Below are 17,713 nucleotides of genomic sequence, written 5' to 3'. Positions count from 1 at the left end.
ATTTACTTTCTGAACCTACTTATTCCAGTTCAGAGTTGTGCAATGCAGGAGCTGGAAATATCAACAATGAAAACTGTACCAGTTCACCACAGAACACATCCACAAAGAGCCACACTAAGACAATTTAAATTCATCAAATTTCAGACAGTATCCTAATACTTTAGTGATGCCAGCACTTCAATAAATGTCTGGTATACTGTATTTAATCATAGAAAGAGCTTTACTCAAATTAAGTAATAGTACTTTGTCAAAATAATAATGAAATTTAATACAACTTAAGACTATGTTTGTGATTTTTAATAAGTGAATTAAAATATCAAAAACTTATTAATTACAGCTAATATCAGGATTCAACAAAAGCTCTAAGAGGGTCATTCTATATGTGGTTCTTCTACTACAATTGCTTGTGTTTACTTAAACAAATTTTAGAATATATTACTCTTTTGTAATACTTTGAAAATAAAGTCTTTGCTGATCAGACAATTAGTATTCATTAAGAATGATGGCTCTAATACAAACAATTGTTCTTCTAGCCTGTAAGTGTTGAGGTAAAAAAACTTTACTGAACACTATTAATGGTCCATTTTAATTTTTTTTACAAAAGATATTTGAATGAGGATGTTAATATTAATTTGATACCTGAATTCTTCAATTACTGAAATTCTCATTAATTTATCATTGATCTGAATTGGCATACAATTTATTCATTTATGAGAAATAGCTGGGAACAAATAATTTTAAAATGACCTAATCTAGCAAAGTTTCTAAATCTAATGAAACCTGGAATAAAGACACCTAACACAAAAGTGCAAATAATAACTCCTGTTTGATTGTATTTAACTGCAAATCAAATATATAAACAAAAAGATAAAGTTTTTAAAGGGTGGTATGTGTGCAGTCACACTGCTTTTTAAATGTACTGTATGTTTAGGTTAACTTAGACCTTTAAAACATGTTTAACTACACCACCTACTGGCAAAGAAAAAATTTGACTAAGCATTAAACACCAGGGGGCAGTCAAGATCAAGACATGAGCTGCATTCAACAGAAGCAGGAACAGTATAGTTTGCTATTGTTTTATGTAAATAAGTAAATCACAAGTAATAAAGGAAACAGAATACTTGCCTTCTGCTGGTGTGAAGATAGATATATTAGACTTTGGTCCAAGTCCTGCAACTGTTTCTGCCCCAACAAACACAGTATACATTGTGTATGGTGTAAGACCAAAATATGAAAATCTTAAGTCTCTTGTTATGTTTTCAAAGATACGGCCTAAAAGGTAAATAGCACAAGAAAAAAAAATCATTCAACCATCTTTTTAGTACAGATTACAGTATTTCTTTAAACATTAACCAGTAAAATGGCATAGGCAAAAATTTGAATTCAAGTTAATTCGCATTGTCCGATAAGGGAAATATATTTGGCCAGCAGGGTTATTAACAACTGACAAGTCACCATATAAAGTCAACAAGGATATTCTTATACATAATAACATGCAGTAGTAAACATGGATGTATATGATGTAACATTAGACTGTTCAGATCATGATATCTACAATATAGGCAAAATAACTTACTTTTCTATCTGTTATGAAAAATTTTGTTGATAAGGCTAAAAACTAAATATATCCATCGATCCGATCTCTTTTTCATTACCTATTTGAACTATCCACAATTTCCATTATTTTGGGTAATCCATGCTCCATTGTAATTACATTTAATTTTGTTAACTGTTAATTGATAAGTGAAAAAGTATTTGAAATTGTTGTGTGATTTAGCTTGGGGTAAGTAATGATAACCTCCAAAACAGCTACTCCAAATTTTGTCATTTCAAACTGGCATCTTTCTATTTTTTTGTACTTCATTAATGTGTTAAGTGTTAAGCTACAGTATAAAATAAAATATACATCACATTGTAACACACAGTTATCTAACATGTTAATGTTTTCATACAACCTAAATGGTTAAACATTAAATGAGAACCACTGGTAAAAAGTAATACATTCCAATGTAATATTTTAAAGAAAAAGTAACAGATTTAGTCAAGCATGAGGAATGTAATGCTACATATCTGGCCAATAAAATTGAAATACTGGGAAAGATGTGTCATATTGGTCCGAAGCATGAGGGGATCAATAGATAATGCCAGAGTTTGAAAGTTATTATAAGTGCAGTGCATATCCAAATGATATGTATAACTTATGACCAATTGACTTTCCCACAGTGTATTTAAAAGGCATCTGCAAAGGGATACCTTTTTGATTGACTGCTGGTTAATATATTTTTAGGGACAAAACATGCCCCAGCAAATTGAAGGATAGCCATACATCCTGTTCTCTGACTATGAATGAGAGAATTGTGGAAATGTGGAATTCTTAGACATCAGCTCTTACTTTGGATGGAATTTGAGCACAGTGATGAGTATACCATTAGTGAGTAGAGGAGAGTGGGATCAATTGAAGTGAATCTGGGGTGCCTAAATACACAAACGAATGCAAGGACACAGGAGTGATAAACTTAACAGTCACATCACAGACCCTAGCCCAGCCACTGAGGTCTGTCACACATCAATCGGTGTCTGCATGCACTATTAGAAACTGTTAATAGATCTTTTTTGCTTACCACCGCAGAATGTTGGTGTCAAGATTTAAATTAAAATGTTTTACATATCTCAGCTTGGGTTTTGTCTGTGTGAACTTTCTACCAGATAATGAATGTGTTTTCTCTCAGTTATAACTAAAGATGGGTTATTCAGATTCATTTATACTTTTTGACTGGCCCAATAAAAGTGAGTGCAGGTGAGTGCCCTGAAACCAACTCATACATTATACAAGGTTAGTTCAGTTCATGCATCTAAAGTTGCTATGACAAAAACTGGTTATCTTTTTTTTTTTTTTCTCTTATTAATTTTATTACAATCCATACAAAGCAATCAAGTTTTTACAAAAAGAAGAATTGAGTTAAGAACAGATCAATCCCCACCCTGAGAGAGAGAGCAAGCCAAACGGCGTAAAATTTAAGGCTTGTAAACATACCTAAATTAATAAATTCTCTGTGCTTTATAAACTTATTTTAAAATATTACTGATTAGATCCTGCCATGTTTTGAAAAAGTCTGTACAGATCCTCTAACTGAGTATTTGATTTTTCCAATTTCAAATAATATAACACATCAGTTTCCCACTGACTTAAAGAGGAGAGTTTGGGTTCTTCCAGTTTATCAGAATAAGTCTGCGTGCCAAAGTGTAGTGAATGCAATCACAATTTGTTTGTCTTTCTCCACTTTAAGCCCCTCTGGAAGAACCCCAAACACAGCTGTTAATGGGTTATGAGGGATTGTGAGTCCAAGGCTGTCTGAAAGGTAATTAAAAATTTTTGTCCAGAATAATGTTAATTTGGTGCAGGCCCAGAACATGTGACCCAGTGAGGCTGGGGCTTGGTTGCAACGTTCGCAGGTTGGATCATGCCCTGGAAACATTTTGGAGAGTTTTAGTCGAGACAGATGTGCTCGATATATAATTTTGAGTTGTATAATTGTATGCTTTGCGCATATGGAGCTCGAGTGAATTCTCTGCATTGCTACTTTCCACTCCTTTTCTGATATATTAATTGAGAGATCATTTTCCCAGTGTCCTCTTGGATCTTTGAAAGGAAGGGATTGTAAAATGATTTTATATATTGTAGAGATGGAGTCTAATCCTTGAGATTGAGCAATATTTTTCCAGCGTGGATGAGGGTGCAAGATGAGGAAAATCTGGAAGGTTCTGTTTAACAAAGTTCCTGATTTGAAGATAGTGAAAGAAATGTGTAGCTGGAATGTTAAATTTGGAATGTAATTGTTCATAGGATGCAAAGACGTTGTCTATATAAAGATCTCTAAGCAAGTTAATTCCAAATTTTTTCCAGATATTAAAAACTGCATATGTTTGTGAAGGTTGAAAGAGGTGGTTCTCTTGCATGGGTGCCACAGATAGAAGCTTCTCCGTCTTAAAATGCTTTCTACATTGGTTCCAGATTCTAAGTGAGTGGAGCACAATTGGGTTATTAGTGTATTGCCGATAACGTGTGTTTATTGGAGCACAGAGCAAGGAATACAAAGAAGTACTGCAGGATTTTACTTCTATTGCGGTCCAAGCCTGTGTATGTTCTTCTATTTGTGTCCAGGTTCTTATCGCCTGTATATTTGCTGCCCAGTAATAAAACTGGAAGTTAGGTAGAGCCATGCCGCCTTCTGCCTTTTGTCTTTGTAGGGTCGCTCTTTTGATGCGTGGATGTTTTGAATTCCAAATAAATGAGGTTATTGTTGAATCTAATTGCTTAAAGAATGATTTATTAATGTATATTGGGATGTTTTGAAATAAAAAAGGAGCTTAACAGTGTTAATTCTTCCAGCTAGTGTGAGATGAAGGGTTGACCATCTATGCAAGTCTTGTTTAATTTTTTCCATGCAGACGCGAAATTTTGTTGATAAAGAGCTTTATGTTTACTTGTGATGTTTACCCCTAGGTATTTAAACTGTTCTGCAATGATAAAAGGTAGGGTGTCTAATCTAATATTATATGCTTGAGAATTCACTGGAAAGAGTACACTTTTATTCAGATTAATTCTGAGACCAGAGATCTTTTGAAATTCTGTGAGTGCTGCTAAGACTGCAGGCACAGAATTTTCTGGGTCCGATATATACAGTACCATGTCATCTGCATATAATGAGATTTTCTGTTCCAGTCCTTCTCTGCTAATCCCCTTTATCTGATCAGTATTTCGACAATGTATTGCCAGTGGTTCAATGGCAATGCAAACAGCAGCGGTGACAAGGGCATCCTTGTCTAGTACCACGCTCTAGTTTAAAGTAGTCTGAGCAAATGTTATTGATGCAAACTGAAGCTTCTGGGTTAGTATACAGTAATTTAATCCATGCACAAATGTTCGGGCCAAACCCAAACTTCTCCAAATAGTAAAAGGTATTTCCATTCAATCATGTCGAATGCTTTTTCTGCATCCAATGATAATAATATTTCTGGGGTGTTTGATTTAGTTGGTGAGTATATTACATTAAACAGGCGTCGAAGATTTGAAGATAAGTGTCGGCCCCTAATAAATCCAGTTTGGTCTTGTGATATTACCGAGGGGAGCACTTTCTCCATCCTTCTAGCTATGATTTTAGAGAGTATTTTAACGTCGTTATTCAGAAGTGAAATTGGTCTGTATGATGCACATTGTAATAAGTCCTTATTTTGTTTTGGAAAGACAGTGATTAGTGCTTGGCGAAAGGTTTGTGGAAGAGATTGGTTATCTCTGGCTTCTGTAAATGTTGCTAATAGGATGGGAGCTAGCTGAGCGGAGAATTTCTTGTAAAACTCTGCAGGGTAGCCATCAGGGCCTGCTGCTTTTCCACCTTGGAGTGACTTTATAGCATCTAGTAATTCTGATAATGCCAGAGGTTTATCAAGTTCCTCCACACTAAAAGCATCTATTTGTGGTATCTGTAATGTATCCAGAAATGCATTATAGTCTCTGCATTATATTTTTGTGTTCAATGATTTTATCTCTGTTCGTGTTAGTGATTACCGAGATTGCGTTGCGCACTTCTTGCTTGTGAATTTGTTGAGCTAAAAGCTTATTAGCTTTCTCCATGTTCATAGTAATGATGTCTGGATTTGTAAATTAGTTGTTCAGTTTCTTTAGTTGTCAAGAGGTTTAATTCTGAATGTAGAGCCTGCCTCCTCCTATGTAGAGTCTCGCTTGGTAGTCTGGCATGTTCTTCATCTATTTTAGTAATTTCGCTTTTTATCTCTGCTACTTTCTTCGCTTCGGATTTATTTCTGTGGGAAAGATATGAGATAATCTGTCCTCTTAAGAAGGCCTTAAGAGTTTCCCAGAGTATTCCTGCAGAGATCTCGGGGATGTATTTGTCTCTAGAAAGAATTTGATTTGTTTGAATATAAATTCAGTACAATTCTCGTCAGCTAATAGAAGCGGGTTGAGGCCATCTGGGGTGAGTGTATGGGGCTTAGTAATTTCAGCTCCAAGATCATAGGTGCATGGTCGAAATAACAATAGCATCGTATTTACAAGATTTAATCTTAGGCAAGAAGTTATTGTCTATAAAGAAGTAATCAATCCTTGAGTAGCAATGATGTACTGGTGAGTAGAAAGAATATGTTCTTGAATTTGGGTTTAAAAACCTCCAGGGATCTGATAAGTTGTGATCAGTTATAAACTTTGTAATTATCTTTGCGGTGTTAGTTGCCGTTCCCCCTGTGGAGGAAGTCCTATCTAAAAGTGGATTTAAACACAATTAAAGTCCCCAGCCATTATAACTTTATGAGTGTTCAGATTGGGAATGGATGCAAATAAATTTTGTATAAATTCCTTATCATCAACATTAGGTGCATAAACATTTATCAAAATCATTTTACAGTTAGATAAGTCTCCCATGACCATTACATATCTCCCTTCAGGATCCAATACTACATCTGATGCTACAAATGGTACTGTTCTATGTATGAGAATTCCCACCCTCTAGTTTTCTTTGTAAAACTAGAATGGAACATTTGCCAGTCCAGTCTTTTGCAGCCGGAACTGATCCTTGCTTAGTAAGTGGGTTTCCTGTAAAAATACTATTTTAGCATTTAGACCTGTTAGGTGAGAAAGTACTTTCTTTCTCTTTAATTCGTGATTCAGGCCTTTAACATTCCAGCTTACGAAGTTAACTGTCCCATCATGGAGACACTGATTCTGAGTTTTTGATGTCATTTTATAGTCTTAACTGGAAGTGAGAATAGTTTAGGTCTTAATTTCCTATTTCCCCAAGAGTTGTTGCCATGCAGCTTATTATTACGTTGATAGTTATAATTATAAAGATTGAGAGGATAGATTAGGTATAGATCAAGCCTGCTCTCTTTCTCTCCCCCCTTAACCCCCCACCCTCCCTTTTTGCCTCCCCAAGTGAGGCTAAAACCCACTTCACGCAGTCCCAGTCCTCTGACATACCCAGAGACAGAGCACGTCCAAAGCACAACAAGCCCCATGCAGTGGCTTTAGGTTAAAAGATAGAGATATCTGTTACCAATATAGTCTTTAAAGAGAAAAAAAAAAAAGAATTTTGCACTTAAAATATATATATAGTCTTCAGCAATTTTAGTGCATTAAGATGATACACCCAGATAATAAACCCGGTGATGGTGTTAAAGATGTGTCCAAAATAAGCATAACAAGTCTTAATGCAGTAATAGCAATAACAGTAAACCAAGGGTATGATATTGAACAGTCTTGTTTAGGGTACAAATGAAATAATTAGAAAAGAAAAAGGAGGAAAAGGCAATTAAGCAAAATAAAACATAAACAGGTAACGCCCTAGTAATACTAAGTAATAATAAGAATATATGAGAATATATGCTGATAAAAACCCGTATTTTAAAACAATAGATCAGACAGTAGATTATTAATCCTAGCTTTATCATTTAGCCATGACTCACTATTATGTATCAGAATAGTCCAGGGATCAGCTTTCTTAATTCATTTTCTGCTTCTTCCTTGCTAGCGAAGACATAGAAATGACCTGCCATTCCACTTTCAGTTTTGCGGATACAGGAGGCTGTATTTGACACTGGCTTGCCGTAGCGCTGTTTAATATTATAGAAGGCTGCGTTTAATAGCTGTTGCTGGAGAGAAGTCAGGAAGATACGAATGTGGTTATTTTCATATATAATATCTTCCTTGTTTCTGAGGAGTGCCATCACCTCTAGCTTAAATGATAATCGCTCAAAACGAACTATAAAAGATCTTGGTCGGGTCTGACGGTGTTTGATCGCGACGCTGTAAGCCGCTGCTATCTCAGATTCTGCTTTAAAGTCGCCCCCGATTATTTTAGAAAAAAGTTCAGCTGTGAATTTCACAGTTTTTGAACTTTCTCGATTCTCCGGCAGACCTTCAATTCTGACATTATACCTTCTACTCCCATCTTCTAAAGCAGCCAGTCTGTCTCCAAGTTTTTCTCCGAGTTTTTTGCATTCGGAACTGACATTTACTGCTCTTTCCTCGGCACTGGCAGCTAAATGTTCGGCCATTTCAATCTAATTCGTGAATGTCTCCTTACGATGCTCCAATTGATCAGCAAGCATGATCAGTTTAACCGAAGTTTTCCTGAATGTGCTCTTCAATTTTACCCAGCACCTGTCGAAGTTCAAGTTGCACCTCTTGACGCAGCCTTTCATTTGCCTGTTGAAATTCCTGTCGCAGCCATTCATTGGCCTGTTTCATCTCCTGTTTCAATTCCTGTTTCAGTCTCTCAAGTGCCTTTGCCGTTGCTTTCTCATTATTCTTCTCGCTTTTCTATATATCTTGCATGAGCTCAGCGAGGAACACCTGCAGTTCAGATAGTTCAATTGTGCCTTCTTGTACCGTAGATGAAGCAGCAGACTTTGCTGAAGCCGGTGTCCCCGCTGCTCCAGGCTCGCGTAATTGCGTAATTGAAGCCACAGACTTCCCGGCCCTTTCCAGTTTCAGGTAATCTTCTCCAATAGGCGAGCTATCCACATCTGCACTCACGATCGCACCTTCACTCCCCTTTTCGCTCTCAGCCGGCGACGATGTAGCGGACCGTGGTCCCGAGGAGTCTGTGCTTTCGCCCATCTGATCCAGGTCTGTCTCTGATAGGCTGTATCTTGAACTGGGGCTTGCTGATCGCAGCTTGGATGTAGCTTTAGTTTTCGATTCTTTCGAACCCCCCTTCTTGTTGGCCATGTTTATATGTGCTTACATATACTGTAGCAGTCCCTCTCGGGTTGAATAAATACAGGATATCTCAGAATAATAAGCAAATAATATGAAAAATAACACCACTGCTAGTGGAGCTCCACTTCAGATGTCCATCTCTCGCATCGGACGAGACCAAACTCAAGAACTGGTTATCTACCACTCTTAAATGGATAACTGTTGTAGTTAGTCTTACGAGTCCTGGAATGTGTTTTTTTTTGTGCTGATATGTTTGGTCAATTATTGGTCAAAATTAGGACACCAACTTCTGCATGTCAGCACATAGCACCTGGCCAGCAACAACATGTGGCATTGGTAAATAATAAATGTTTAAAGATGGTGGTGCAATGACATCTTCAAAATAATGGTAAAAATATTCCACAACCTAAAATAACTCACTTGCATGTACAAAATGTTGAAAACTCAACTCCCAGGAATAAAAAATGGAATTGTGACACTTACTGTAGCTTATTTTAGTACTTACTAACTCACAGATCACCTACTGCTCTGTTGATTTTAACAGAATGTATCAAAATACAACAGTTTTTGGAAATTAAGATTTCATTCTTTTAAAGCATTCATGCTAGTACAATGAAAATCTGATTATAATTAATACAATGTAAAAAAAAACCCAACTGTGCAGTGATAGCCTGCCTAATATTCTTCAAACAACGGCCCCCGCAGTTTGACTCCTGAAAAGATTATAAGAGCCTTTCACATGGGCCAGAATGAAAATCAAACTAGCAAAGTCCCACTGACTATCATTTTGGATGGGTATTAGGAATGACCAGATTGTATTCTTCATGAATGGCAAAAAGACTTTGCACTAGCTAAACCCATCCGGAGCTTAAGATACAGTATACCCCATGCCTTTCTGACAACAAGATGGCACATGCAGTCATTAAGCAGCTACAGAGCTCTTAAAAAAAAGTCTGACTGCAGTAAGAAATTATGGAGTGTAGCCAGCTGTACAGTGAAAGTGGATTGACTAAAACTTTTTTGTGAATATCCTGCCTAAGCCTGTTGGCTAAACAGGAGTAAGACTGAGGAAGGGAATGAAGAAACATCAATGAGGGGTGACGTCTGGCTGTTAACTCTGCAATTCTCTATTTGCAATTCAACTACTTAGGATATCTTGTTCAGTAATGCTAGCTACTTTTCTTACAATTGAATTGTTATATAAAATGAAGATTTAAATGGCATGCCAATAAAACTGAGTTTAAATAATATATGGGCATGTACATTTAGATTTCCTCATGTTGTGATATAAACTAGTCCCATTTATAGCTTATGAAAAACCTTTTCTATTTCAATCACCTTCAATTAAATACCCTAATTAAAAATTTGGAATTCTTTTTCATAATAGTCTTACTTTGTCGGCCATTACAGTATGTGAACACTAACAAAAAATATACATAACATTTTACTATATATAATATATAAACTAAGAGCTCAAAACCACAAAAATATAATTTACAAGGCCTTAATATATTGCTTTCTTCTGGGTCTTTTAATCACCACTGGATATGTCACAAATACCCATCTCTTGTGAAACAGCTCAAGAATTCAATCTTTTTTGTTTCTGCTCAGACAGCTTCAGCTTTTATATATGACCAGAATGGCTCCTAGGTCAGTCTTGTACCATTTCCCCAGAACTATAATAACAATAATATTTTTTTCACACTGTCACACTGCTTACTGTACCTGAAGGGCCATATAGTTCAACTTTATAGCTGAATTTTCCAGTCACAATTGTTGGAGAATCCCAGAAAACTGAAAATGATTTAGATGTGATGTTTCCCTTGGCTAGGTTCTGAGGTGCATCTTCAGGCACTGGAAGGAAAAAAAGAATTCATCATTACTCTATATTCTAAAAATTAATCAATTTTATCCATATGTGTAAACAAAGGCAGGGCTATAGAAGTTAAAGCATTGTCAATACCTTAGCATGCATACTGCCAATGCTTTCTGCATCTGAACAGGTGGAGTGATCAAAGGACACAGGACACGTCACTATGCAAATTTGAGAATCCTACATGCCTCAGTGTCCATTCTACTCTCATTTCAATAACAGAATGGGAATGTGCTAGACAGGACACACCCAGAAGCAACACCAGATCTGCCAAGGGACTAGCAGAACCCAAATGGGTCAAAAAGGAGAAAGAAAAAACTGCCTCTTCCATCTCCAGAGTGTGAATAAAAAAAGGGCAATGCACCAAAGGGCAGTTTACATAAGATAACTGCTCGAGAAAGCAAACTACCTAACTAAATATCCCGGGCTGAATATTATTTAACCCAATAGATAAATTGATCCCAATCCAGGTGATTCAGCGTTTGTTGGTTGTGGCAATGTGCTATCAGCTCATGCTCCAACCTCCACCTCTTAATAATTAATAGTTAATAATTAGTTAATTACCTGGCAAATATACAATATAACTGTTTCTGCTCTCTGCAAAATAATTTTTGAAACCGATAAATCACAGAAAAGAAATATTTTTTATTTGTTGTGTGTGGTATGGAATTTTTGCCTTCATTTGTCTGAACTGTTCTTATTTTAAAAGTCACAGAAAGGAAAACAAAGATACTCGGATTGTAGAATGTTTTTTGTCACATGCCATACTCAATGCTTGAAGCTTTGCAATTTCACTAGGTTTTGAATTTTGGAAACCAAGAAGAAATGCAGGGACAACTTGTGGCAGACATTATTTGTTAGCCACTAGTCTTTTGTTACTTTAAGAGGAACAAACTACCCCCTCACATCATTAGTTGGGGTAAATTAACATAGATAGTCAATATAGGAAATTTCTAGAAGAATTTTAACAAGCATTTTGCCCACTTCTGTGCAGGTCCACTTATTTGCACATCGATCTCCACTTTTTCCGATCCAAGGCATCTTCAGATGCAACACTGACTTCTTACATGTTTTTTTAAACCAATCAAGCCAGCAATTCTTTGTCTCTGTGCAGTTCCTTTCCATGTGGACTGAGGTACAGGGTTGTCTTTAGTCCCAATTCATTGTTACTACGAAAACCATGGCAATACCATTGGAGACGTGCTTTACAGAACTTCTTAGTGATCAGCATAACTCTCATGATCCTTCTCACTTTCTTCATTTCGGAGTCACTGACCAACATATCATACCACACAGGGTGACTGGGTGATTGACTGTCTTGTATATATCTTTGCCTTGAAGTGGTTTGGAAACTTGTGGCATTAAATAATAATAATAATACATTTTATTTATACAAGGCGCCTTTCAGAGAACTCAAGGACACCGAACAAACAATAAATAAATAAAAGACACAATTATAAACAACTTAAAACATCAGAAAATCTAAAAATTAAAACCAAACAAAACCACTATAATCAGGAGGAAGAAGAAAAATCCATTTTAAACAAATGTGTTTTAAGTTTACATTTGAAAGATGAATATGATTTGATATTTCGGAGATCCGCAGGTAATGAGTTCCAGTGCTTGGGAGCAGAACGGCTAAAAGCTCTGCTCCCCATGGTGGTTAGACGGGCGGGAGGAACAGTCAGATGGTTGGAGGAAGAGGATCTAAGGTTACGGGAGGGAATGACAACATGTAGAAGGTCAGACAGATATGGAGGTGCGAGGTTATGGATGGCCTTAAATGTTAGTAGCAGAATCTTAAAATCAATACGAAACTTGATCGGGAACCAATGAAGCTGCTGCAAGACCGGAGTAATATGGTGAAAAGATGGGATTCCAGTGATGATACATGCTGCAGAATTCTGGACTAACTGAAGCTTATGAAGAGATTTATTAGGGAGACCAAAGAGGAGTGAATTGCAGTAGTCCAGCCGAGAAGTGACAAGACTATGAACAAGAATGGCAGAGGTATGAGGAGTGAGGGAGGGGCGAATGCGATAAATATTACGTAAGTAGAAGTAAGCAGACCGGGTGATGTTATTAATGTGACATTGGAAAGATAGAGTACTGTCAAGGATGACACCCAGACTCTTGACCTAAGATGATGGGGAAACAACAGAGTTATCTATACTAATAAAAGGCAAAGCCCTCACTGACTGACTGACTGACTCACTGACTGACTCACTGACTCATCACTAATTCTCCAACTTCCCGTATAGATAGAAGGCTGAAATTTGGCAGGCTCATTCCTTACAGCTTCCTTACAAAAGTTGGGCAGGTTTCATTTTGAAATTCTACGCATAATGGTCATAACTAGAAGCTATTTTCTCCATTTACTGTAATGGAGTTGAGCTCGAAAGCCGTGGGGGGCGGAGTTTCGTGTGACATCATCACGCCTCTCACGTAATCACGCATTACGTAGAAAACCAGGAAGAGCTACAAAAAGCGCTGAAGAAAACATGCATTATATAATTAAGAAGGCAGCGAAACAATTAGAAGCGAGCGAGTGACATATAAAACCATATTCAGCGGCTCACGTGAACTGACGCAGTGCGCAGACAAAAAGCAACAGTTCCAAAGAGTGCTGAACAAAAAAAAATTACACTGCTACGCTCAAATAGACAAACCGCACGCCCTGGCACAATAGTAGAGGCTTCGCCTCTAGCGCCGAGGTTCGATTCCCAAGAGGGGATGCACTAAGTATGTACACGCGCTTCTCGGTTCATTTTAGCCTTGCATCCCCTTGGTTTGAGACGTATGAAAAAATATCCGGTTAACGCAGAAAGACAGGTCACCAATTGAAGCTTTATGAATAATGGATACTTTATTCGCGATCAATGATTGTTTTGGTAAAGCCATACTCAGTGTATTCATTAGATGAACGGTAAAAAAGTAAGAGCAAGGGGAGGGTAACTTATTGAGGCACACAGGCAAAACCACAATAGCACGCAGGCTCAATGTACTGTAGTGCGCGTCAACTCTATCTGAATTGCGCAATCACACTCGAAAAAATGTTTCTTTTCAAGTTCTATTTAGTACATATGTGTCAAACTCAAGGCCCACGGGGCACATCCGCCCGGCGTGTAATTATATCCGGCCCGCGAGATCATTTTATATACTGTATTATTGTTATTAATGGCCCGGGGATATGAAGCGCTGGTAACACAATAAACTACAGATCCCATAATGCAGCGCTTCAGCTGCCTTGCCGAACACTTACCGCGTTAATCAAGTCTAGCTTATGATGCTGCAAGTTATTGCGAAGCTAGCCCACACGATGCCGAAGAGAAAAGGTGATTCTGAATATAGAGCCTTTAAAAACCGATGAGAGGCTGAGTATATTTTTATTGACATTGCCGGTAAACCCGTGTGTCTCATTTGTGGAGCTAATGTGGCTGTAATTACAGAATTTAATCTAAGACGGCAGTATGAGACAAAACATCAAGATAACCTGAAGACCTGAATGCAATGCACAAGATACAGAAAGCACAAGAGTTAAAGAAGAATCTGACACTTCAGCAGACGTTTTTACCCGTGCAAAATCAAAAAATGATTTCAGGTGAAGCTACTTTTATGGGAGACACAAATGCACCAGTGCAACTTGCCCCACTTTCCCTGTTGCCAAGTAATGTTGAACCAACTCGGCACAACGGTGTTCCCAAATACGCACTTTGCTGATAAACTGAGCGCACTGCGCACTGAGTTCGCATGGCGCTTTGGTGACTTTGAAGAACAAAAAAAGAATTTTGAGTTGTTTCGCAACCCATTTGCCGTTGATGTGGAAACTGCACCTGTGCACATTCAGATGGAGGTGATTGAGCTGCAGTGTAATGGCACACTGAAGGCAAAGTACGATACTGCACGGCCCGCACAGTTTTTTCACTCCAATCCCGCAGAAATGCTCCAGCTCCGTCTACATGCGGCTCGAACCTTGTGCATGTTTGGTAGCACATATCTGTGTGAGAAGCTCTTCTCAGTCATGAAGACTAACAAAACAGCACACAGGAGTCGCCTCAGTGATGAGCACCTGCAGTCCATCCTGAGAATCTCCACAACACAGAACCTCACACCAAACATAAACAAACTTGTTGCCAAAAAAAGATGGCAGGCGCCCAGGTCTGATAAAATGACATAAGAGCAAAGACAAATGAATGATTTGATTTGTTATTGCTGAAAAGAAAAAAATTTATTTATATTTCCAGGTTTTGTTATGCACCATGTTCATATTTGAATTTGTATAATTTAGACAGGATATATTTTTATGGAGAGCAAATATTATGTTATTTAAGGTTTGAGTTGATTTATTCCGGAATAATATTCTGTTGACTAAATAAAAATTCCTTCTATTTAAAATTTAAATAGAACTTGAACAGAAACGATAGTTCATAATATCCATGCAGACTTGCACGTAAGAGCGGGAGTCATCCGTTTTAACAAGCAGCGTATTGCACTGATACGAAATAGCCTGGCCATTTAATTATTTAGGAATGGATAAATAAATTAAGATTTTGTACAAATAATGTTTTTCATTTTTCTTCCTTCATGGACTCTGGCACCCCCAGCAACAGTTGCTCGTACCCCAAAGACTGTATATATGTGTATATATATATGTGTGTGTGTGTGTGTGTATATATGTATATATATAGATATGTATGTATATATATGTTTATATGTGTGTGTGTGTGTATGTATATATATATGTTGTCCAGCCCAGGAGGACCAGAGGAGGGCTTGTGCCTCCTCCAGACCGCGAGGGGGCGTCCTTCCTGGTTATGTTGGGGGCCTCGGGTACAGGGCTTGGAAGCCCAACCCTGTAGGGGCTGTGGCCACCGCCAGGCGGCGCCCAGGTGCCTGAGGAACCCTGGAGCCCAGCACTTCCGCCATACCAGGAAGTGCTGGGGGGAAGAGAACAGGAGACACCCGGACGGCTTCCGGGTGCACAGCCGGCACTTCCGCCACACAGGGGTGTGTCCAAAGGAGAGTGCCGGGAAGCAGCTGGAGCCCATCTGGGTTCCCATTTAAGGGGCCGCCTCCCTCCAGTCATGAGGGGATGTTGGGTGGAAGAGGACAGAGCTGGAGAGAGGACAGGAGGCGGCCAAGAGAAAGAGAGGCACAGTGACTGAGAGGCCTGGACTTTGGGGAATCGGTGCAAGAGGCAGTGGGGTTTGTGTGCACTGTAAATAATATATAACTGTAAATAAACGTGTGTTGGGTGAAAATACGATGTCCGCCTGTCTGTGTCCGGGTCCCAGTCCACAATGTATTTGTGTGTATATATGTGTGTGTATGTATATGTATGTGTGTATATGTAGATATGTATATATATGTATATATATGTGGATGTATGTGTATATATGTATGTATATATATGTGTGTGTATATATATATATATGTGTATATGTGTATATGTATGGATATGTATATTTATACTGTATGTTTATACAGTATGTGTGTGTGTGTATATATATATATACAGTATATATATGACAGCAACACTCATCACTCACAACAGTGACAAAACAATTACATTGACAATCATGTTGCGTTATTTTCAAAATGTTTCCTTTTCTTTTTCATTACTTCTTTAACACACTACTTCTCCGCTGCGAAGCACGGGCATTTTGCTAGTCAATAATAAAAGAAAAATTATTGGTTTTGGATAATAATGATTTTGAACCAATGAGGAAAACCTCAGTGTTATCACTGTTTAATTTAAGAAAATTTAAAGAGAACCAGGATTTAATTTCAGAAATGCAGTCAATAAGCGAGGGTGATGGAAAAGAGGAGGTGGGTTTACCAGCAAGGCAGAGCTGGGTGTCACTAGCATAACAGTGAAAATTAATGTTATATTTGCGAAACATATTGCCAAGGGGAAGAAGGTAAATAATAAAAAGAAGAGGCCTTGGGGAACACCAGAAGTAACAGCAGTGGGTTGGGATGTGAAGGTTTTAAGCTGTATGAACTGAGTGCAGCCTGAGAGGTAAGATCTAAACCAATCAAGTGGAGTGTGAGTAATGCCAATCAAAGATAATCTATTAAGGAGAGTGGTATGACAAATAGTATCAAAGGCCGCACTCAGATCAAGAAGGATGAGAATAGTGATTAGACCAGAATCAGCAGCCATAAGGAGGTCATTGGTAATTTTAACACGTGCCGTTTCTGTACTATGAAGGGGGCGAAAACCAGACTGGAACTTCTCATATATTTTATTGTGAGACAAGTGGGTGTGAAGTTGGATAGCTACTATTTTTTCAAGAATTTGGAGATAAAGGGCAAGTTAGAAATGGGGTGAAAATTATTGAAATTAGTAGGATCACAACCAGGTTTTTTTAGTATTGGGGTTATAGCAGCAGTTTTGAAAGATGAGGGAATAATACCAGTAGTAAGAGAAGAGTGAATTATGGCAGAAATAAGAGGGACTAGAGAGGGGAGGCAGGCTTTAACCAAAACTGTAGGCAGGGGGTCCAGCTGACAAGTAGATGACTTGGATTTGCAGATGAGATCTGAGATTTCAGAAGAAGTGGGAAGCTGGAAAGAAGAGAAAGAGTGAATAGGTGAGTGTAGTTCAGAAGAAATACAGAAAGGATGTGGACCAAGGTGCTGATGTATCTTTTGGATTTTCTCATTGAAAAAAGACATAAGAGAATTACAGAAGGCAGTTGAGTAAAGGTGAGATGGTAAAGAGTCTGGAGGTTGTGTAACATTATTAAGTAAAGAAAACAAAGACTTGGTGTTGCCTGTATTACAAGTAATTAACTGAGTGTAATAATTAGATTTGGTTTGAGCTATACAATCCTTGTAAAAGTGTAGATGATTTTTATACATCTCTTTGTGGACAAAGAGTCTGTTTTTTTTAAACAACCTTTCAAGTTGCCTGCCTTTAGCTTTCAGAAGCCAAAGTTCAGGCGTAAACCAGGGGGCAGAAAAGGAAAAAGAAACAGATCTGGTTTTTAGCGGTGCCAGAGAATTAAGAATACCATTAAGACAAGTGTCATAATATGAGACCAGTTCTATGGGAGTGGATAAATTATAAAAATCCATTTGCGAATCAATTCTAGAAGACA

The 17,713-nt window shown here is 37.8% G+C and overlaps 1 protein-coding gene across 1 annotated transcript in view; it reads right to left on the bottom strand.

Moving 5' to 3' along the window:
* Window positions 1–17,713, bottom strand: part of ptprq (protein tyrosine phosphatase receptor type Q) — a 205,438-nt gene that overhangs the window by 145,970 nt on the left and 41,755 nt on the right. The window contains exons 10-11 of the mRNA XM_039762178.1: window positions 10,460–10,588; window positions 1,126–1,272 (exon numbers count right to left, since the gene is read on the bottom strand). Coding sequence (XP_039618112.1) covers window positions 1,126–1,272; window positions 10,460–10,588 — 276 coding nt within the window. The remainder of the gene's footprint in view (window positions 1–1,125; window positions 1,273–10,459; window positions 10,589–17,713) is intronic.

Source organism: Polypterus senegalus, chromosome 8 (genome assembly GCF_016835505.1).
Source record: "Polypterus senegalus isolate Bchr_013 chromosome 8, ASM1683550v1, whole genome shotgun sequence".
NCBI lineage: Eukaryota > Metazoa > Chordata > Cladistia > Polypteriformes > Polypteridae > Polypterus > Polypterus senegalus.
This window is presented reverse-complemented; position numbering and strand designations above follow the sequence as displayed.